The 21,719-nt window shown below is 36.7% G+C and overlaps 2 protein-coding genes across 2 annotated transcripts; one reads left to right on the top strand and one right to left on the bottom strand.

Moving 5' to 3' along the window:
• Positions 1–1,056: 1,056 nt before the first annotated feature.
• Positions 1,057–10,166, top strand: slc3a1 (solute carrier family 3 member 1). Its single transcript, XM_077237280.1, has 10 exons — positions 1,057–2,967; positions 4,480–4,659; positions 4,915–5,057; positions 5,283–5,408; positions 6,726–6,845; positions 7,719–7,843; positions 7,924–8,125; positions 8,397–8,573; positions 9,201–9,326; positions 9,410–10,166. Exons 1-10 carry the CDS (start codon positions 2,553–2,555, stop codon positions 9,833–9,835), a joined length of 2,040 nt encoding a protein of 679 aa, XP_077093395.1. The 5' UTR covers positions 1,057–2,552; the 3' UTR covers positions 9,836–10,166.
• On the bottom strand, positions 10,103–21,356 carry prepl (prolyl endopeptidase like). The gene is made up of 14 exons (XM_077237279.1): positions 21,064–21,356; positions 20,560–20,688; positions 20,396–20,462; positions 20,101–20,313; positions 19,909–20,035; positions 17,623–17,839; positions 17,338–17,529; positions 15,993–16,196; positions 15,715–15,890; positions 15,406–15,622; positions 15,179–15,325; positions 14,594–14,720; positions 10,626–10,720; positions 10,103–10,331 (listed from the first exon to the last, which is right to left on the bottom strand). Exons 1-14 carry the CDS (start codon positions 21,163–21,165, stop codon positions 10,233–10,235), a joined length of 2,112 nt encoding a protein of 703 aa, XP_077093394.1. The 5' UTR covers positions 21,166–21,356; the 3' UTR covers positions 10,103–10,232.
• Between the last annotated feature and the right edge of the window lie 363 nt (positions 21,357–21,719).

Raw genomic sequence — 21,719 nt, 5'->3', positions numbered from 1 at the left:
TTTAGCGGTCGATAGTGTAATAATAGACTGGCATGGTAAGAAATTCTTTAAAATAATGGTGTTCTCAGTAAAAGTTGTCCATGAAACAAACAAAAATGGAAAATATGTGTAGATGTTGTGATCTGTAATTCTGTGTTCTAATTGAACAAAGCTGGACATACAGTGTTGATCAAGAGAATACTAAGTGCCCCAAACAAACCTGAGCATATTTCAAAGATTTTATGTATTTTAGTAAATCTAGTGTTCACTCATTGTATCAACTTTGCCAGTCAATCTAAAAAAAAAAAAAAAAGTGTGTCGGAGCTTATCAGATTGAATTTTTTTTGTGTATATTGTGCATCAGATGTTCAGCGAGCAAACTGTGGTCGGTATGTGGCCATGCCAACTGAGGCCGAGGCGAATGATGCGTTATTGCTAATAATGAGTGCTATGCTAGGGTTTCATGAAAGCCTGTTTTAAATATTGCAGAACATTTTTTATTTTTATTGGTGTTTTATTTCGATCAAAAAAGTTCTGCTGTACCTGTAACACTGAATGAATTGTGTAGTAGTTGAAAAGTAAAGGCCCATTCACACCAACACAAATGTTCAGCATGCGGTCTGACTTTTACATGCATTTGTCTGTTCAGACCATTGTGTAAAAAAAGGCACATGGATTAAATTAACATGAAAATCAATGTCTGACAGTAGATGGCGCTTGTAGAAAAGCCGGTACTTGAAAATCTTCACAAATGAACACAACTTTTATGAATTTTGAAGCCAAAATAGAATTGCCAGAAGTAAAAAGTTAAACCAAGGCTATAAACCAACTACACCATGAGTGCATGACTACAGACAGCATCGCCATCACTAACTCTTTGAATAGTTAGAAGTTAGAAAAGAGTGCAAGAGTGTGATCATAAACAAAATAAGGCAATGAAAACGGACTAGTAAGTAGCTGAGTTTATCTGATCAGTGGGATGAGGTTTAATGTTAAAAACCGCCCTTTTCAAAACCAGTAAAAGTGTTTAAAAAAGGGGTTGTTACTGATGTATTTCATAGAATAAAACATGAAAATATATTGAGCTTGTGTTAACCACAGACCTTATTTCAGTCTTTTACCGAAAAACCCAATGGCTTCGGGATGATAGAACCGGAAGTGTTACAATGCTAGCTCGTTTTGGGGTTTTTGCCTACAAAAATACACCATCCCTGCAGCACTATGGCATTTATCAAACAAAATCAAATACAGGAAAGCTGCTTGGATAAATATCTGTTTGTGAACACCAAGTTGTTGATTTGCCCATTTGCTCTGGGTAAGAACACTGCTCAGTGTTCTTAGCAGTGCAGTAGAAAAAAGAATAAAACACCTTTCCGTAAGCATTAACATCTGTTTATGTTGAATATTATCTCACCGAATATTCGTCTGGGTATGATCAGGCCTTGATATAGTCTGCATAAACATAAAAAAAAATGATATAATCAAATAAATAAGTTGCCGTTTACAATCTAATAGTTAACTAGTTAACATAAGTTACACAGAATTTTTATGTTAATTCTTAAGAGATACACAGAATTTTTATGTTAATTCTTAATAGATCTGATTTCAGGGAAAATCTGTCAGCTGAGAAACAGCATTGTCTATAAGGTAAAAGTTTGCCAGCTAATTTTTCAAATGGTGGAAAAACTATTCTTATTGTCATTATTACTGGTGTTAAGTATTATTCATATACTATAAATATTTTAGCTTTTTTATATTTTCAGTTTTAATGGTAATGTTTTTTTAAATATTATATTTAGCTTTTTTTATGCTTCATTGTTTAGTACTTAAACTTATTTCTTAGTTACTAAGGCAATATTACTAGTTACTAAGTTTTTCATCGAATTTTTCATCTTATTTCAGCTTTATTTCAATCACTGAAAACATTTTAAAATATATTTAGTTTTCGTTAATAACACTGATATGATTATTATTTTTTTAATGTATTTTGTATTTGAAGTTGCCCTAAAACATGCAAATTAGGCAATAAATTATTAACTGCTTTTTTTATGCATTCATCAAAAATCTTTTTTTTTTTGTTGGTAGATTTGATTATTCTTAAAAAAAAGTTAAATAATCAGGCCTTGACAGTATGCATAAACATCAATATAATGATGTAATCAAGCTTGCAGTTTATAATCTAGTTAACTAATTTACAAGTTGGACATGATTCTTATTTTGTTCATTCTGTAGAGATCTGATTTCAGGTCAAATCTGTCAGCTGAAAAACTAAAGGGTTGTTCATATTTGGTAAAAGTTTGCCAGCCAATTTAATTATATAGTGAGAAAGTTCTGATGCCAAGATAAGTTACACTGACTTTTCAATAATATGTAGCCAAGGAAATGTGTGATTGGCCTTGCTAATCTCTGCCACATTCCTCTGGGAGGGGTTTTATTGTGTGCGAGAGAGGGATGGAGACTGAATGAGTGTAATGCACTATGGACTTGTGAATGCCTCTATTTAACAGGACTCTGGCTGTATCGGCTCTCACAAGCGTTGTTCCTGTGCTCTGGAATTGAATGAAGCAAGAGCGATGAGCTCGACCAAAATCACAAACATTGACACGGTGGAGCTGCAAGAAGGCGCCCACAATCCAGCCTTTCAAAAGGATGATGATGATACATCTGAGGCATCAAGCTCTCGAGAGCACCAGGCCACCAGCTTCTCCTTCACCGGGCCGGAGGAAAACGCGTACACTCAGATCAAACCGTATGCTGGGATGCCCAAAGAGGTTCTGATGCTACACTCGAGCAAAGCCTGCTACAGGATCCCTCGAGAGCTTCTTTTCTGGCTGATCATCGTATGCACCCTGGCTCTGATTGCCATGACCATTACGATCGTGGCGCTGTCGCCTCGATGCATGAGCTGGTGGCAGCTGACTCCGGTCTATCAGGTTTATCCTCGATCATTCAAAGATTCAAATGCTGATGGTGTTGGAGACCTTAAAGGTAATTTTTGATCCTTAAGGTGAGGTTAATAGGGTAAAAATGTTTATTTTATTTTATGTTGTAGTATTTAATAATATTTAAAAAAAACGTATTATTTTTTAAACTTTATTATTTCATAATATTTTATATATATTTTTATTTTTACTTTAAAAAGTTTTAGAGTTTTATATTTTAAATATAGATTATAAATATAACATATTTTGTTTTAAATAAATCGATTTTGCTTAATATTTATTTCAGTTTTAGTTTCCAAAATGTAAGTACTTCAACTTAAACTTATTTATTAAAGTTAGCACACAATGCAACATTTCTAACTTATTTTTTTTTTAAAGTTTTTATCTTATATTTTTTATTTGATTTCAGCTTTATTTCAATTACAGAAAATTATATTTTAATAACACTGATTATTACAATATTTTCAGCTATGCATCTTGTATTAGAAGTTGCCCCCCCCCCCCCATTTGCAAATTAGGCAATTAATTATATACCTCTTTTGATGTATTCTACACAAAAAACAATTTTAGTAATGTTATTAGACTTATATTGCTAATTGTAATTTATTTTAATATCCTTTTCTTGTTGCATACAATGACAGTATTTTGAAATACAATAGTCAAAATTTGAAGTGGATCAAAAAAGTTCATCAAAGTTGTCCTAAGACAAGAACAGGTATTGTTCAAAATTCATGTATAACTTTGATGAAAGGTTTTGATCCACTTCAAATGTTGACTACTGTATATGTAAACATTCTGTCAATTTTTACATACAAATTATGTAATAATAATAATTTGAGTAAGTTGTTCTGCAATCTCCAAATCTTACATAATATCGTCGAGAACCTTTGTGTCAGGTTTGGATCTTGTATTCCGAGAACACCAAATGTATCTACACACATCCTAGTGTGCATAATGTCATCATTTTTCTGCAAATTGGTTTCTTTTAATAATTCAGAGACCATACAATTGGCCTAAAACAAAAAGGCTGAAAAAGTCAGCAGTAGTTTCTCAAGCAGCCTTGACAAACAACTCTCTTTTCAGTAGCTGAGAGTTCCTTCTAGCTGTAGTGCTATTTGAGAAGTGTGTATTGATGCCTTGGATGGACACACAAAAAGCCATTTTTTCCCCTCATAATGGTTCTGTATTGCTGCGTATTCCATTTCATGCAAGAGGAGGAGGTTGTTTAATTGCTCTTATGTAATGGGTAAAATTGCGTCTACACATGCCATAAAGTAAATAAAACTGATTTTATGGTGGTACATAAAGGGTCATTAGTTTTTTACTGTGAAACATGTTCACACAAAGCAAACACTATGAATAAGACAAAACCCCAGCTTATCTTCTACATGAGATGTGTAATAGCTTTAGTGACCTTCTAAAAAGATCATGTTGAAATGATTATAAAGGTTAGATTGATCAAGATAAATCCATCATGAGGATTGTCGAATGTCTTTGTGAAGATCAAAGATGCAAAAATGTGTAGATGATGTTTTTATAATTCAATGTTTGACTTTAGGAATCAGGGAGAAACTGAGTCATTTTGAGTACCTGAACATTAAAGCAATCTGGATCAGTCCTTTCTACAAGTCTCCTATGAGGGACTTTGGCTATGACGTCGAGGACTTCAGGCAGGTTGACCCTCTCTTTGGAACCATGGAAGACTTTGACGACCTCCTAACAAGCATGCATGACAAAGGTGGGCATGCATTATGATAAATGATCAATATTTCAACCAACATTGTTGTCAACCAACAACTTGTAACACAATGACAACTCACATTTGATGTGTTTATGGCTATAGTTTGAATTTTAGCATGTTATGAGTTTCACGAACATGGTTAATAATTAACGGTTCCAAACTTGTTACAATGTTATAACACCATTATTACAACAATCAGTGCTCTGTTTGATAACCACATTAATGTTAGCTGTTTTTTTGTTGTTGGCCCAGGTCTAAAGCTGATCATGGACTATATCCCGAACCACACCAGCGACAAACACATCTGGTTCCAGCTTAGCCGTAATGGCACAGAGCCCTATAAAGACTACTATATCTGGGTTAACTGCACAGCAGACAAACCACCTAACAACTGGGTATGAATGTCTATCCTCACAATGCAAACAAATCAGGCAATACTGACAGCTGCTGTTACATTTGGATCACCTCAACATAAAGATTATTATATCTCATCTGATACTGTTTGTTACATAGCAAATTGTTTTTTTGTTACAATTAAGACTGAATTAAGTAAACGATTACAAACATATATAAACAGTAGTTAGATGTGGCTGACTATAGTGACATATTGTTTGTCCTAGATAAGTGTCTTTGGGAATTCTACTTGGGAGTATGATGAAATACGACAACAGTGCTATTTTCATCAGTTCCTCAAGGAACAGCCAGACCTGAACTACCGTAACCCCAGAGTCATCGAGGAGATGACGGTAAGACAGAGCTAAAGGAAGCATGAAGACAACAGCTTGACTATGAACATTATGCAGACTTTTACACTTTGAGTCCTAGCAAAAGTGTGACATGGAAAAGCAACAAGCAATGGTTCTAGTCCTGGTTAGGACAAGATGAACTTACGAGATACACATTGCACTCTTAAAATTAAGGTTCCAAAAGTTTTGTTTGTTTGTTTTGTTGCCATGATGCCACTTCTTAAAAGAACCATCCTAGTGTGAACTGTTTTTCCCAGAGTAAAGAACATTTTAATAATCAGAAGAACCCCATTCCACCATAAATAACCTTTAGTGCAGAGAAAAGTATCAATGGATGTTAATGGTTCTTGAGTCATAGATGGCAATAAAGACCCTTTTTTTATATTGTGTATATTACATTTCCAGTCATTTGTGATAAATATACAAGGATTAAAAAAAAGTTTTATTGTATCTCTGGAGCTTGAGCCTAACTAAAAAATATATTGTTCATGCATTTTTAAGATTTTGTCAATATATATGATTTTTCCAGATCTGGAAACCCCCAGATATTTTCAGAATTTTTCATTAAAATAAATAGATAGTTTTGGTAAAGTTAAGGCATATAATTGACAGCTGTACTAATGTGCAACATTCTTTAAAAAAAAAAAGTATACATAATGTGATTTTTGGAGTAAATGTTTGAATGTTGCTGTGGTAAAAAGCAGTGCGAGAATGTGAAAGAGTGTTAAGAAAATGGATGACTGTGTCTGAATGAATGTTAGTGTGATTTAAACCACCCAAGCATGAAGCCACCACCCATTTAAGCACTGTTTTGAGCAACACTTTACAATAAGGTTTCATTTGTTAACGTTAGTTACCTGCAGTAGTTAACATGGACTAAGAATGAACTGCACTTCTACAGCATTTATTAATCTTAGATAATGTTCATTTCAATATTTACATTACTAAAATCAAAAGTTGTGTTTGGTAACATTAGTTAATGCACTGTGAACTAACACGAGTAAACAATGAACAATTATATTTTTTACTAACTCACATTAACAAACATCAATGAATGCTTAAAAATGCATTGCTAATTGTTATTTCATGTTAGTTAATGCATTAAATAATGTTAAGAAATGAGATCTTATTGTAAAGTGTTACCCCGTTTTGTTTTCATTTACATAAATATTTTTATATATTGGTGGAGGAGGAATATTAGCCTTCAAACTCTTGAACAAAAAGACCTTTCATGCAGATCCGCAATCCACCATACTATATCATGTTTCACTACAAACAATGACCCTCTTCGATCTTTGTTTCACATCTGTGTAATAGGACATAATCCATTTCTGGCTGAAGAAGGGGGTGGACGGGTTCCGCGTGGACGCTGTGAAACACATGCTTGAGGCCACACATTTGAGAAATGAACCCCAGGTTGACCCTGACCAAGATCCAGTAAGCCAAACAATGTCCTGTGCTGTCATTCATTCAGTTTACTGTTTATTGAAGCACTTCATCTGCCAGAGCCTAAATTATTCTCTGAATGCATTTAGGAGTCATGTTACTATTGTTCTCACAATGTCATTTAAGGAGTACTAGTGCATATTTCTCTGGATTTACTGACAAGTCATTCCCATTATCCTAATTCCAGATGATTACAAAGCCACTGAAGATCTATGGAAGGCTGTGGAATGACTCATTAGTCTTGGCACTCTTTTTTAACGGCTTAATTTTTCGGTCCTCCTTATGGACTTGCTAGCACTAACTAAAAAAAAAATTCCGGGTTCAACGCAAATTAAACTCAATCATCTGTATCATTACTACAAAATATTATTACAATATCAAATAATAGTCCTATTTGAATATATTCTATTCCTGTTATGCCAAAGCTAATTTTTTTTTAGCCATTACTCCAGTCTTCAGTCACATTATCCTTCGGAAATCATTATATGCTGATTTGCTGCTCAAAAACATTCTTATTATCAGTGTTAAAACAGTTGTGCTGCTTAATTTTTTTGTGGGAACGGTGATACAGATTCTTCGATGTATAGAAAGTTCGAAAGAACATTTATTAGAAATACAAAAAAAAAAATCCCAATCCCAAACCTTTGACTCATAATGCATACCATATTTCTTAGGAGATGTAATGCTTTTAAAATATAATACGTTTCTTTTATGGTAATATTTTATTAGTTAATGCATTAACTATCATGAAATAAATTGAACAATGCATTTTAAAGCATATATTGATCTTTGTTAATGTTAGTAAAAATATAATTGTAGTATAATATTATATATAAAATATAATAAACTACATTCTTTCCTCAGTCGACTGTGGACACAGAGTTTGAGCTGTACCATGACTACACCTACACACAACAGGGGCTACATGAGATCCTGACAGACTGGAGGATAGAGATGGACGCCTACAGCAGAGAGCCTGGCCGCTACAGGTATCCTCAGTTCTTCTACGTCACAAATCTCCATGTGCTTCTCTCTTGTAAATGGCTCTTTTGTGTTTTCTCTAACTTAGATTCATGGTTATAGAGTGTTACGACTATGAAGAAATTGAAAAAACCATGAGGTACTACGGTACAAACTATGCCACAGAAAGCAATTTCCCCTTTAACTTCTATCTACTGTATCTTCCTGATGATCTGTCAGGAAATCAAGCCAAAGGCCTGGTTGATTTATGGATGTCGAATATGCCAAAAGGAAAGTGGCCAAACTGGGTGGTGAGTGACCAGATGTCTGTCCATTCATTAAGAATCACAATCTCATGTGTGTAATTTCAGCAACACTAGCATCACTAAATGGAACAATAAAGTTTGTATTCAAATTGAGTTGTCCCAGACACTCCCCCATTTGCCTCTGGATGGGCAAAATGTAAAAAATTGCACACTCCAGCAATTTTTCTTTCTCCAGCAAACTCACTTTTTTTCATATAATCTAATACATTTTGTTCAGTTTGTTACAATCACAAAATATGTTTGTATGCATATATAGGTGGGAAACCATGACAAGCCACGTATAGGCTCAAGTGCTGGTAAGGAATATGTCCGTGCTATAAACATGCTGTTGTTAACACTGCCTGGAACTCCCACAACATACTATGGAGAGGAGATCGGCATGGTGAACGTTAATGTCTCTGTAATTCAAGATCCTTTTGGAAAAGATGATCCAGTAAGTGTAAAATACTGCATTCTTTTTTTTAAAAGTAATAGTTAAATTCAGCACATTTTGTAGTTTTACAAAATAAATGCATTTTAATATATGTTAAATGTTTGGGGTTGGTAAGATTTTTAAATATTTTTGAAAGAAGTCTCTTATTCAAATATGTGTTGTTTCAGCTGTAAAAGTCCTTTTAGTGGCCCCTTTAATCGTTTCTTAAGTGAACTACTATTTGAAAGTTTGGGGTCGGTAAGATTGTATAAAATGTTTTTGAAAGGAGTCTTTTATGATCCAAGGCCACATTTATTTGATCAACAATACAATATTGTGAAATATTACCATAAAAGAAATGTACTATATTTTAAAATGTAATATATTCCTCTGATAGCAAAGCTGAATTTTCAGTAGCCATTACTCCAGTCTTAAATGTCACATAATCTTTCAAAAATCATTCTAATATGCTTGAGAACCATTTATTATTATTATCAATGCTAAAACAGTTGTGCTTCATACTATTTTTGTGGAAACTGTTATAATTTTTTTTTTTAAATCTTTTGTACATGATAAAAAGTGACCCCTTTTGATCAAATTAATGCATTATTTTTTTTAAATTAAATATATACCTATTTTACCATCAAGAGCAACGGTCGAGACCCACAGCGAACACCAATGCAGTGGAATGATCAGCTCAACTCTGGCTTTAGTGACAATGAAACGGGCACATGGCTAGACATCGCTCCAGACTACAGCACTGTCAATGTGGAGGTACGTGATTCCAACTGCCATGACAAGAATCTGTGTGTTAAATTAAGGAATCATCTAATCCCATCTTATGTCTTTCTCTCCAGCTTCAGCAGGCCAATCCAGACTCTACCATTTCACAGTATCGTGCTCTGAGTTTGCTCAAAGGGTCGGACGTCGTCCTTTCCCGAGGCTGGTTCTGCAATGTCTGGAGTGATGTCAATGTATTTGCTTATTTGCGTGAGCTGGATGGGCTCAAAAAAGGCTTCCTGGTGGTTCTAAACTTCGGCATGGATACTACAACAGACTTGTCTTCGGTTAGTGAGCTGCCAGATTCCCTCACTGTGCATTTAAGTACAGTGCCAATAAGCCAAAAGACTTTCTCTAAATCCAGAATTCCAACATCCCGAGGGCAGGGATTGCTCCTGGAATATTCCACCAATCAGCGATTTCACCCTAACCATGCATCTGAGTGTTATGTTTCTGAGAAAGCTTGCTATTTGTCCGCACTAGATATTCTGTACAAGTGTTGAGGAGGATGTGTGTGTCCTAACTAGGCTTACACCGCAAATCGACAAGCAATAAAGGCTATCTTTTCAGTGTTTTATTCCTGTGATATCTAGCTGGATAGTCCTGCCCACTCTGAAATCTCATTGGTCCAAAATCTCACTCCACAGAACTGCAGACTGTACTTCAAGTATTGTTTGATTGGCTGTGATATATTATGCGTTCAGTGTGAACAGTTGCTTGTCAGTGCAAACTTGTCACATCACAACTAGTTTGGACACTGTTAGATTGTATTTTGGTCAGAATAAAGACAAACCTTTATTGAAAAAGAAATGAAAAGCATCTATAAAACAAAAATGTGTTTTTTTGTCTGTTTTCTTTTCATTCACATACACAAACAACTTGCAGGGTTTATGGGACTTGCTAGTTAGGGTTTTTGAGCTTTCTTTTGTCTTTTTGTCGTCTTGTTTTTTGGTGATCTAGTCCAAGTTCTGTGTAAAGGAAGGCTAACTGTCGGGCACTCTGTGAGAGGAAAAAAAGTAGCAGATATTACACAAATAAAAGCTTACTATATAGCCAGCAAAAAAACACCATGACATAAAGCTGTAAACAAGTAACAGAAGAGTACAGTATAAGTTATTATGTGACATCAAACCTTTTACTTTATCATAATCACAAGCTTAACCGATTAATCCAAAGCTTTATAATACCCAGCATGCTCAAGCATTATGCTTCAGTGTTTTAACGTAAACAGCAGGTCATTTAGCAATTTGGTCAGATAAGGTTTGGGATGAATATAATTGAGTGTTTATGTACCTCATTCAAGGACTGATGAAAATCCTCAGGACCAAAGTGATCACCTCCTGGCTGCATGTCCAGAATGACAGCTGGGACACGTGCTGGTTGTTCAGCTATGTCAATTAAACAAGCACAGGTTCATGTGTACTTTAAAATCACCATGAAATCAAAATCTTGTTTGTTAATGGAATATTGCAGTATTTACTTATTTATCTGTGCCCTCGTAAGTTGCAATCTTGACTGTCTTCTCTGAAGATGTTTACAAACGAACTCACATGAGATCACTGCATTGACAGCTACGGAAAGTACCACTTTGATGCTTCAAAAAGTTCATAAAGAGGTCGTAAAACTAATCCATATGAATTGAGCGGTTTAGTCCAAGTTTTTTGAAGAGACTTGATCGTTTATATGTTGAACAGATTTAATTTAGTCTTTTATTCACATATAAACATAAACAGAAGCTCAACTGAACTTACCTGACACAAGAGAATGAACCTCATTGGTTCTTGTGGAAGCTCAAACGTGCTGCATAACACTAGAATGAACGAACATGCTTGAACTTCCTTTAACCACAACTGATGTGAGTCTTACAGGTTTGGAAGGACATGAGGCTGAGTAATTAATGACATCATTTTTGGGTGAACTATCCCTTTTAGTTTTTTTCATCTAATATTTAACTTTTTTTATTATATTAATGCAGCTTTATATCCATTAACAAATGTTAATAGTTTTAGTAAATGTCAACACTGGTGTAAAACTTTTTAATAAAAGTTACTGAAGAATAAAAATACTAAATAAACCAAAAAATTATCTTGGGGCACATGAACCCTAGTGAAAAAAAAACGACCAAAATGTATTTAAAATACATTTTATTTCATATTAAGTATACTACAAATCCATTAACATATTTACTGACATGTCAATTGAGACTTACTGATAAAAATGTTATAATTAAACTTTATTTGGAGTACTTGTTGCACGTTTTAATACCACTATTAGTAAGGATAGTGTGATCTCTGTAAAATATCAGTCTTTAAATAAAAGATATTTAAAGTGTACCTAAAGTATACTTGCAATAGTTCCACTTTAGCACAATCAAATATACTTAAGTATATCTTTAGTTGGACCTATGCCCTATTTCCTGACAACTAAAGTGCATTAAGTACAAAATTGGTTTTGTAGTAATTAGAAGACTAGAAGTATACCAATTTAGTATACTAAAAGTACATTTGCAGGGTATTCACATTTAGTACATACATATGTAAATGCATTTCAAATACATTTAAGTATATTTATTTTTCCCTAGGAAATACAGTAGATAAAGAAATTCATGTACACTAGTTCAGTTTTACACAAGGCCAAACGCATTGAACGTGTAAGACTAGGCTGACAATATCCAAGGGTAATCCGGTGCACTGGCTCTCCATCACAACACCTGGGCATCACATGCAGCACTTTAAGAGTGGATGATGAGAGGCTGCCATGTAGGTGGACTTGGCCCACTCCTTTGCCTGGCTGCCTTATTTCCCCATGGTAATGAGATCTCTCTGAAGTGAAGCTGAGTGTAAAAATCATATGCCTAATCCTTAAAACTCTGTCATCTGCCTCTTATCTGCAGTCCGGCCGCTGGTGTCTCTCCATCCCGCTCCATCTCTGGGCCGCATGTTTCACAAGCTTTCTCCTGACCTTGGCACAGCCCAGTGTATTGTTTCTTATCTCCTCACCTGATACACTATCTCATAAACATGTTAATCGTCCGAGCTGGCAGCATGTGTGATCAGCGTTTTATCTCCCGGAGAGGAATGGGAGAGATTAGAGGAACTTTCGCTTTTTTCTTTGTGTTATGTGTGTGGGGTGTTAGCGAAGGTGTTTCTATGTGTGTGTGAGTCTGTAATACAAATAATTAATGGCACACAGATGGAGAGGAAGTCTAACGGAGAGCTAAGATGTGCTGACAGTGTGTCTCGCACAGCAGCTCAACACACAAGGTGACCTCAGGTGGATATGGAGAGGAATCGCTCCACATCACCTGTTTCCAGCTCAGTGCTCTTCTCTCCTGAGGAGAGAGTGTAAGTGCTTCTCTTAAACCCAGGGGTTTATTTGAGAGCTGGGATTACAGCCAGTGACCTCCAAGTTCATTTCCATTACACTACACTCGATTTATTAGAGTTTTTAATACTGCAACTTAGTTTTAATAATATTCTTCACTTCCTGGACTAATGAGATGTCTAGATTCTATCCATCTATCTTGATCTCCTGAGATATGGACAACACAAACACATACAGCTATTTGTCTCCACACTCCACAGAGTGAAGTTGCGGGAAAGCTTCTTTCCCTCCTGTCCTTCCTTCACATTTGTTCCTTCTCCCCCACTTCCTTCCCTTTACACATTCTTCTCTTCACTCAGTTCACTTAGAAAGATTATATAAATTATTATAATGTTCTATGTCAATGCAAGTGAATTAACAGTCACGTTTGGTGTCATTTAAAATGGTACAATGGTTTCGTCTCCACAGAAGTAAACCAAAAGGTTTTAAGAGTTTAGAGATACTTTGCTTTTCTGTGGTGGCTGTGCCCCTTTCACACAGTCCTTCATCCAAACTACCTCCTGTTCATCGACAAGGTGTGAACTCCCTAGGTCTATAACCATAGTCCTATTGTAAGTTCATGCACCACATTGGTGGATGTTTTATCTTGGTCTGGGTATTTAAAGAAATGCTGAAAAAGGCTCGGGGCGATTTGTAGTCAGATCAGCCCATAAAACTGATTGTTCTCCAGACTCTTAGCATTATGTGTTTTTCTAATGTCAGGTATGCATCTTCTACTCATTCTTGCAGAGCATTTGATGTTATTTTATTGATTGTGTAATTGGCATGATACATCTTCTACCTGACTAATAATTAATTGTTACATTTAAATTTATTAGGACTTACTCTGAAATTATTTTCTCAAGTAGTTTAAGTGAAGCCTTATGTTACTGCAAATCTGCGTCAGGTAACGGACTTAAGTCCAGTTTAGAGTTGAGCATAGGGCACACTAACTAAGATTTTAGAGCTCTGGCTAACACTTGGCACTACTTCAAGTATACTTAGACTGGAAATTTCCATTTAAGACAACAATATGTTGATCGACCAACCTAAATAAGGTGAGCCTTACCTCTGTTTAATGTAAAATTACTTTAGCTAGGTGTACATGGGAAACTATGGCATGACCAAACCAAAGCTACTATCACAGAAGTAACATTGATCGGCTTATATCTGTAGTAGTGGTCATGACCTCTGACTAGAGATATTGTGTTACTTTAATTCAAGTGTATACAGATCTATGGGGGCTAAACTAAATATTTTCAAATAGAGCAAGCATGAAAGCGGCCTTTCAGTACAGCACAGTCAATTACCTCTGTCTAGTGACCAAGACAGACGAGTTTGCGATCGCAAAACTTGTGTTAAACAGCCAGCGCGAGGCTCTCTGTGCGACATAGATTCCTAATGAATGAGTAAAATATAAAGTAAAGAGTTATATAGAATAATCAAGTGTCTAGATAAATTATCATATAAATGACCAATAACCAATTGACATTCGAGGTTGAGATAAAATGGAGTCAGATAAAAGTAAATTGGAATTAAACTACTTTGCCACACAGAAAAGACAAAACGCGCAGGAAACCCTCACGTGCTTATTGGAAACTGTCGTTGGGCCGACTGGGCGGGCCTTTATTTTTTTACTTTACTGGGCTTTATTTTTTTGTCAATTCTTGATGGTAGAATTGTTTATGGGAAATTTATTCTGATAAAAATATTTTTACTGGCTTTTATTATATTGCTGTTTCCACTATTACAAGTAATATACAACTCAAGTTTGTGTGTTTCACAGATTTGTAAATGTCCACTTTATGCCCAAGAACATCCATTAGTTGTGGACTATAATTGCTTTAGAGAATTGTAAAGTTGATTAAAAAGGCTCAAGAGAGCATTTATACACTCACCGTTAACATCAACCTGATTGGTACACATTTGGATGGCCTTCTTTAGTCTTTCCACATACTTCATGACCCCAGATAAAGGAACTCTGCGGTCTTCTGAATATGCAGTGATCAGAATTGGTGGGTAAAGCTGTGGAAAAAATCATTAGACACAAACTACTAATCAAAAGTTTAGGGTCTGGAAGAATTTTTTCTTACGCTCACAAAGGGCTGCATTTATTTGATAAAAAATACAGTAAAACAATAAAAAAAAATCACTTTTCTATTTGAATACATTCTGTGAATTTTCAGCATCATTACTCCAGTCTTTAGTGTCACATGATCCTTCAGAAATCATTCCAATATGCTGATTTGGTGCTCAAGAAACATTTCGTATTGTTAACAATGCTAACCTGCTGCCTCTTATTTTGGTGGAAACCATGATACATTTGGGTTTTCAGGATTTCTTTACGAATAGAAGGAAACATTTTAAATGTCTTTCATATCACATTTGATCAATTTAATGCATCCTTGCTGAATAAGAAAAACAAAAACTACCTCTACAATCTTGAACTAAAGTGTACTATATGTGATATCTGAGTGATTTACCTGAGGTATAATGTTGTGGCAGGGACAGTAAGAAGCAATGTTCTCTCTGTGTTCCCTTATAAGGGGGTCTCCCCACTCCCCCCTCTCCTCAACAGTAAGCGGCAGGGAAGGGTCTTGCATTGTGCCAAGAACATCCAGAAAAGGCACCTGCCAAGAATTGCAATGTCATATATCTTGTGGAAATATGGCTCAGGGAACATGTGCTCAATGATGTATTGAAGATCCACCTGAAGAATTACAGCTCTAAGAAGCTGTGGGTTATGGTTGCACAGCGCCCCCGCTAGGACAGCTCCAGCACTGCGAGAGGTGAGGGCGGTTAGTGCAGGATGAGACACTCCCAAGTGATGAAGGGTCTGAATGCAAGCAGCGAGGTCTTCCACTCCCCTCTGCTTCTGCAGCACAGAGCCCGCTCGATGCCACGCTAGACCACGCTCACCACCACCCCTGCCCAGTCACAAACAGCACAAGCACACATAAACATGCACTTTGTTTCAGAATCCCTATGAAAAAAGATGATTAGAGTTGAAGTTCAGTACCTGACGTGGCAGTAGGCCAGAGCCCAGCCGTCCTCCAGCAACAGTCTCTTCTCAGGACTGAAGCTCATATTGAGGTCGACACCATACGCTCCATATACATGCAGAAGCAGTGGAGCGTTATGCAGCTCAGATAATGCAGCCATATGGAGGAGAGTCAAAGGCACCATTGTACCATCCTAAAAAGTCAGACATTGGGATATTATGGCTTTTTGGAATAACATGGGCAGCTTTTTTTACCATTGTAGCTTTATGACTTCTCATATGTAAATAATTTGTACCTGACTGGGTGACTGCAGGCGTGTAGTGTTGAACTCAGGGAGGGAGATATACCGGTTGTCCTCTGTTATTGAGAGCTTTTGGTTTCTGGAGGAATAGAGGTAGTGTACAGGTGGGTGCACTGGGGAGGACAGGAGAAAACCAAATGACCCTCTGTCCACAGTCCCAACACGCTGTGGTGATAAATCACAGGCCCAGTGGGGAAGCTAAGGGCAAAATAGAAACATTGCTGTTAGAAAGTACAAAGAGCATTTTGGATCCAATCTTTGACCAATAGTAATGTATCAGGTTAACCCTCATGGGGTCTGTGAGAGCCTTTTAATATATCAAAAACAAGTTCTTTGTGGCATTTTCTTTATCAGAAATGATTAGAAGCAAAATGTAAATTTGATAACATTTATAAAATGCACTCTATGAAAAAGGTTATGTCACTTATGTTAGGGCTCTTTAGAGACCCGAGATAAGACAATGTAATTGTAGCATTTAACTCCTGACAATTTTCTATTAAGATTTGTTTTATTTTATCTTTACACAATGTAATAGACTTTATGCTTACTTTATAGTAAAGGATTAAACGGTTTAATGATATCCTAGGTCTTTCTAATGACATTTGTTAAAATAATAAGAAGTTAACTTCTTTATAAATAGAGGTTAACATCAGAAAGACGTTTCTTATGCTCATTAAGGCCACATTAATTTGATCAAATATACAGCAAAAACAGTAATACTGTGAAATATCATGGGAACTATGATAACTGTTTTCAATTTGAATATATTTCAATGTGTAATTCATTCCTGTGATGTTAAAGCTGAATTTTCAGCATTATTACTCCAGTCTTCAGTGTGACATGATCCTTCAGAAATTATTCTAATATGATGATTTGGTGCTCAAGAAACATTTCTTCTTATTATTATCAATGGTTAAAACAGATGTGCTGCTTAATTAATTTAATAGAATGCTTAAAATATTATTTGGAATAGAAAACTTTTGTAACATAATAAATGTATTTACTGTCACTTTTGATCAATTTAATGCATTTTTGCTGAATAAAAGTATTAATTTCAAACAATTAATCAATCAATAAATCTTACTGACGCCAAACTTTTGAACTGTAGTGAGCATATACATCATTAGGTTCTCTGAGACCAAAAGCATAAAGACAGTAAAGTCAGAAAAAGTAAAGGCTTTAGATTTTCTAATACATTAGTGAGAAGAAATAAGAAATTAATCAAATAAGATGTCATCTATCAAGTAAAACAAATCTAAAATTGAATTAAAACATGTCTCTTTAAATTAGCATCATTATAAATAAACACTTGTGTATGTGAATTTGGGATTTGTCACACCTGGAGGGTGTTTAACTGATAGGGCTCTTTTGTGGTAAGAGTCTGGATCTGAAGCCGACACTGTGAATCCTTTACTGTGAACACACAGTGATCCTGAAGCAGCTCCATGTCTTTAATGACTGTTCCTGGAACAGCACTGAACACAGGCACCCAGTGTGGCATGGACGGAGAGGCTAATGGTGCCCTGAGCAGCTTGAGATTTGAGAAAGAACAAAATTACACATAGTTTAATAATTTAATTTAATTCTGAACAATACTGCTCAAGTCTCTTGGTACTGGAATAACCTGATACTCCTGATGTGCTCCAGTGTTAGCAAGGATGAACAGGTGGTTGTCCGAATGCTCCACATGGTAAAGAAGACCAGGTTGGCGGAACTGAATGAGGGTGGGGAATGAAAGTCGAGTCTTGCTGTCAATGAACCAGACCTCAGAACTGATCTTACTACTGCAGTTAATGGTCACCAGCCTCTGATCTCTGGAACAACTGACCTCCACAAAGAACCTGAGGAGGGGGCAGAAAACCACATCAATGCCGGACAAAATAACTCTTCTCCAACAATTAGGACTTTAAGTCACCATGAAATCAAAATGGACAATTCTTATTTTTTTATGAAATAGTATTTGTAAATTACTTATCCGTGCATATACAGAATACACACACACACACACACACACACACACACACACACACACACACACACACACACACACACACACACACACACACACACACACACACACACACACACACACACACACACACACACACACACACAGGTCCTTCTCAAAAAATTAGCTTATTGTGATAAAGTTCATTATTTTCCATAATGTAATGATAAAAATTAAACTTTCATATATTTTAGATTCATTGCACACCAACTGAAATATTTCAGGTCTTTTATTGTTTTAATACTGATGATTTTGGCATACAGCTCATGAAAACCCAAAATTCCTATCTCAAAAAATTAGCATATTTCACCCGACCAATAAAAGAAGTGTTTTTAATACAAAAAAATTCAACCTTCAAATAATTATGTTCAGTTATGCACTCAATACTTGGTCGGGAATCCTTTTGCAGAAATGACTGCTTCAATGCGGCGTGGCATGGAGGCAATCAGCCTGTGGCACTGCTGAGGTGTTATGGAGGCCCACGATGCTTCGATAGCGGCTCATCCAGAGTGTTGGGTCTTGCGTCTCTCAACTTTCTCTTCACAATATCCCACAGATTCTCTAAGGGGTTCAGGTCAGGAGAGTTGGCAGGCCAATTGAGCACAGAAATACCATGGTCAGTAAACCATTTACCAGTGGTTTTGGCACTGTGAGCTGGTGCCAGGTCGTGCTGAAAAATGAAAAAAATCTTCATCTCCATAAAGCTTTTCAGCAGATGGAAGCATGAAGTGCTCCAAAATCTCCTGATAGCTAGCTGCATTGACCCTGCCCTTGATAAAACACAGTGGACCAACACCAGCAGCTGACATGTCACCCCAGACCATCACTGACTGTGGGTACTTGACACTGGACTTCAGGCATTTTGGCAGTTCCTTCTCCCCAGTCTTCCTCCAGACTCTGGCACCTTGATTTCCGAATGACATGCAAAATTTGCTTTCATCCGAAAAAAGTACTTTGGACCACTGAGCAACAGTCCAGTGCTGCTTCTCTGTAGCCCAGGTCAGGCGCTTCTGCTGATGTTTCTGGTTCAAAAGTGGCTTGACCTGGGGAATGCGGCACCTGTAGCCCATTTCCTGCACACGCCTTTGCACGGTGGCTCTGGATGTTTCTACTCCAGACTCAGTCCACTGCTTCCGCAGGTCCCCCAAGGTCCGGAATCGGTCCTTCTCCACAATCTTCCTCAGGGTCCGGTCACCTCTTCTCGTTGTGCAGCGTTTTTTGCCACACTTTTTCCTTCCCACAGACTTCCCACTGAGGTGCCTTGATACAGAACTCTGGGAACTGCCTATTTGTTCAGAAATTTCTTTCTGTCTTACCCTCTTGCTTGAGGGTGTCAATGATGGCCTTCTGGACAGCAGTCAGGTCGGCAGTCTTACCCATGATTGCGGTTTTGAGTAATGAAACAGGCTGGGAGTTTTTAAAAGCTTCAGGAATCTTTTGCAGGTGTTTAGAGTTCATTAGTCAGGGCTTCCAACTCTCACGCATTGAGCGTGAGACTCACGCAATTGACTCAATTCTCACGCTCTCACGCCACGCCCCCCGATTTCTCACGCTGAAGTTTCAACCCGGTCGGTCAAATGCCTGAAAAATGAGTTTATCTATATATCTATCTGTTGAGCCACTCGTGATCGACTAGTTATACTGCAAATTTGTTAAAATATCCCGTAATCTATCTAGAGCGAGCGTGCATGCGAGACAGATATTGTGCTTCAAACCGCGCGCGTGCACGGCAGAGACGTAAGCGAGCGAGAGACCTTGCTGCGTGTGCAGATTTTAATCTTTAATCGCCCTACATTTTTTCTTGTTCAAGAAGCCACTTCACTCGGATATACATCACAATATGTAAGAAAAGACTATCACAACTTCCATTTCATGCCTGCTTTAAGCACACACTGGTCTTACTCTGGATCCTTTTCTTCATAAACAAGGGTGGTTTGGACACCAGAATCACTGAGATGAAGACGGAAAACACGCAAGCAACGAAGAGTCTCCTGTGTGCTGTAGAAGAGGACGTCATCTGCGGCCCATTCTGCAAGAGAGAAGTAATTTGTGGAGGAAAAATTCTATTTCAATTACTATTAAAGTATATCTTACCAAAGCTGAGCACGTTGTCTAAAACCAACATGGCATTTTGACGAAGGTTGACACCACCTAGATGGACCAACATGCATCTGGTCTCCTCATGGTGGTCTTTCTTCACAGTGGCAGCCAGCATGGTCTCTGTGGGAGAGAGTCTGACCCTCTGGATGCTTCCATATCCATCTCCTGCCCAGTCTGCTCTGAACACCTGCACCATACCTTGCTCACCTATATGCATAGATGTACTGGTTTCTACTTGGAACTAAATAAAATGTCTTTTCTGAAGTGGTTCCTCTTTAATATATTTTACCGTGTCCCAGGGTCGATCTGTAGATTCCTTTGTCATCTTCAAAGTATACATGATGGTGTCCCTGAAACTTGAAGATGAAGTTGAGGAAATGATGAATCAGACTGATTTATAACTTATATCAGTCATATGTATTATACACACTTTGCACCATTACAGTTGCTTACCTCCGAATTTTCTGGCACATTGGCAAACTTCCTATGAATCGAATGCAATCTTCTTTTTAAACGCTGCTCCTGACCTCTGAGTTTCTGCAGTTGGGCTTTAGACAGCTCCGCTGTAGTCTGTGAAAATCCCTAAATGACAGTTAAGAAACACTGTTGAGAAGTTGACTTGCAGTGTGATATTGATACTCCATCTACATGCAATTTAAACAGTATTTTGCTAATTATTATTCTTTTTTTTAATTATGCATGGCGATTTACTGTTACTGATTCAAATGAATAACAATATTTTTCTTGCTTCTGCACTAAATTCACACTTTTACATTCTATTTTTTAATGCTACATATTTTTAAATGTATAAAGATTTCTGTTTATTATTGTCATGCACTTTTATGAGTCTCTTAATTTAATCAGCTAATGTCAAACAATTGTTCATTACAGCAGTTATGCAAAAAAAAAAAAATACGTGCAAACGTAAAACTAAAACATGTATGAATTTGACATTACCTCAGTGTAAAGACGTGAAATGAATGGGTGTATATTCGCCCGATGTATATTGCGTGAAACTGATCGCAAAAGCAGCAGATATGAGGAGGTGATAAGATTCATTTAATGCAGCAAGAATGTCACTTAGTTTCTAATTATGAACGAACAGCGTCTTTCTGCTACCTAAATGTTAAAAATACAGTGCATTATTCATTCTGTGGTACGTGTCACATTCAAAATATTTAAACTTCCCTGCAGCCCATGTGCTTATTCTGTAGAACTGTGGCGCATTAACACTCGATGTCCGTTCAATTGAGTCGGATCATTTTAATGAACCGATTGAATTGTTTCACAAAACCTGTTTGAGGTTTGAACTATTCATTTACCAGTCAGAATCAATCGGTCAAAGCTGTTCTCGATCAACACTTGAACCTCTTTCGGACATGTCCGACTAAAAATATACCGAGAACCGAATAGTGCACTGAATTAGCTGATAAGGGTGAATTTTGTAATGTTGAATGTGAACTGTATTTATGTTCTTGATGACTATTTTATGAGCTGAATGGCAGCAACAAACTGAGCTAGAACACGTATGAAAATAAAATAAACACTGCTATTACAGAATATGTACCTTCACATTCCGTTGCTGTATTTAAAAATCAATATGTCAAGCTACG

Source organism: Siphateles boraxobius, unplaced genomic scaffold, assembly GCF_051911475.1.
Source record: "Siphateles boraxobius isolate OS27281-9 unplaced genomic scaffold, OSU_SipBor_1 20, whole genome shotgun sequence".
Classification (NCBI taxonomy): Eukaryota; Metazoa; Chordata; class Actinopteri; order Cypriniformes; family Leuciscidae; genus Siphateles; species Siphateles boraxobius.
The sequence above is the reverse complement of the archived record's forward strand: the minus strand, read 5'-3'. Positions and strand labels throughout refer to the sequence as shown.

Bases quoted from the DNA above. Each gene is read 5' to 3' on its own strand.
- slc3a1 (XM_077237280.1), top strand. From the start codon at position 2,553: ATGAGCTCGACCAAAATCACAAACATTGACACGGTGGAGCTGCAAGAA. The intron at 2,968-4,479 runs GTAATTTTTGAT...GTTTGACTTTAG, and splicing joins TGGTGTTGGAGACCTTAAAG to GAATCAGGGAGAAACTGAGT. The intron at 9,327-9,409 runs GTACGTGATTCC...CTTTCTCTCCAG, and splicing joins ACAGCACTGTCAATGTGGAG to CTTCAGCAGGCCAATCCAGA.
- prepl (XM_077237279.1), bottom strand. From the start codon at position 21,165: ATGAATCTTATCACCTCCTCATATCTGCTGCTTTTGCGATCAGTTTCA. The intron at 20,689-21,063 runs GTAATGTCAAAT...ACTGTCATTTAG, and splicing joins TTTCACGTCTTTACACTGAG to GGATTTTCACAGACTACAGC. The intron at 20,036-20,100 runs GTAAGATATACT...TCTCTCTTGCAG, and splicing joins AGACAACGTGCTCAGCTTTG to AATGGGCCGCAGATGACGTC.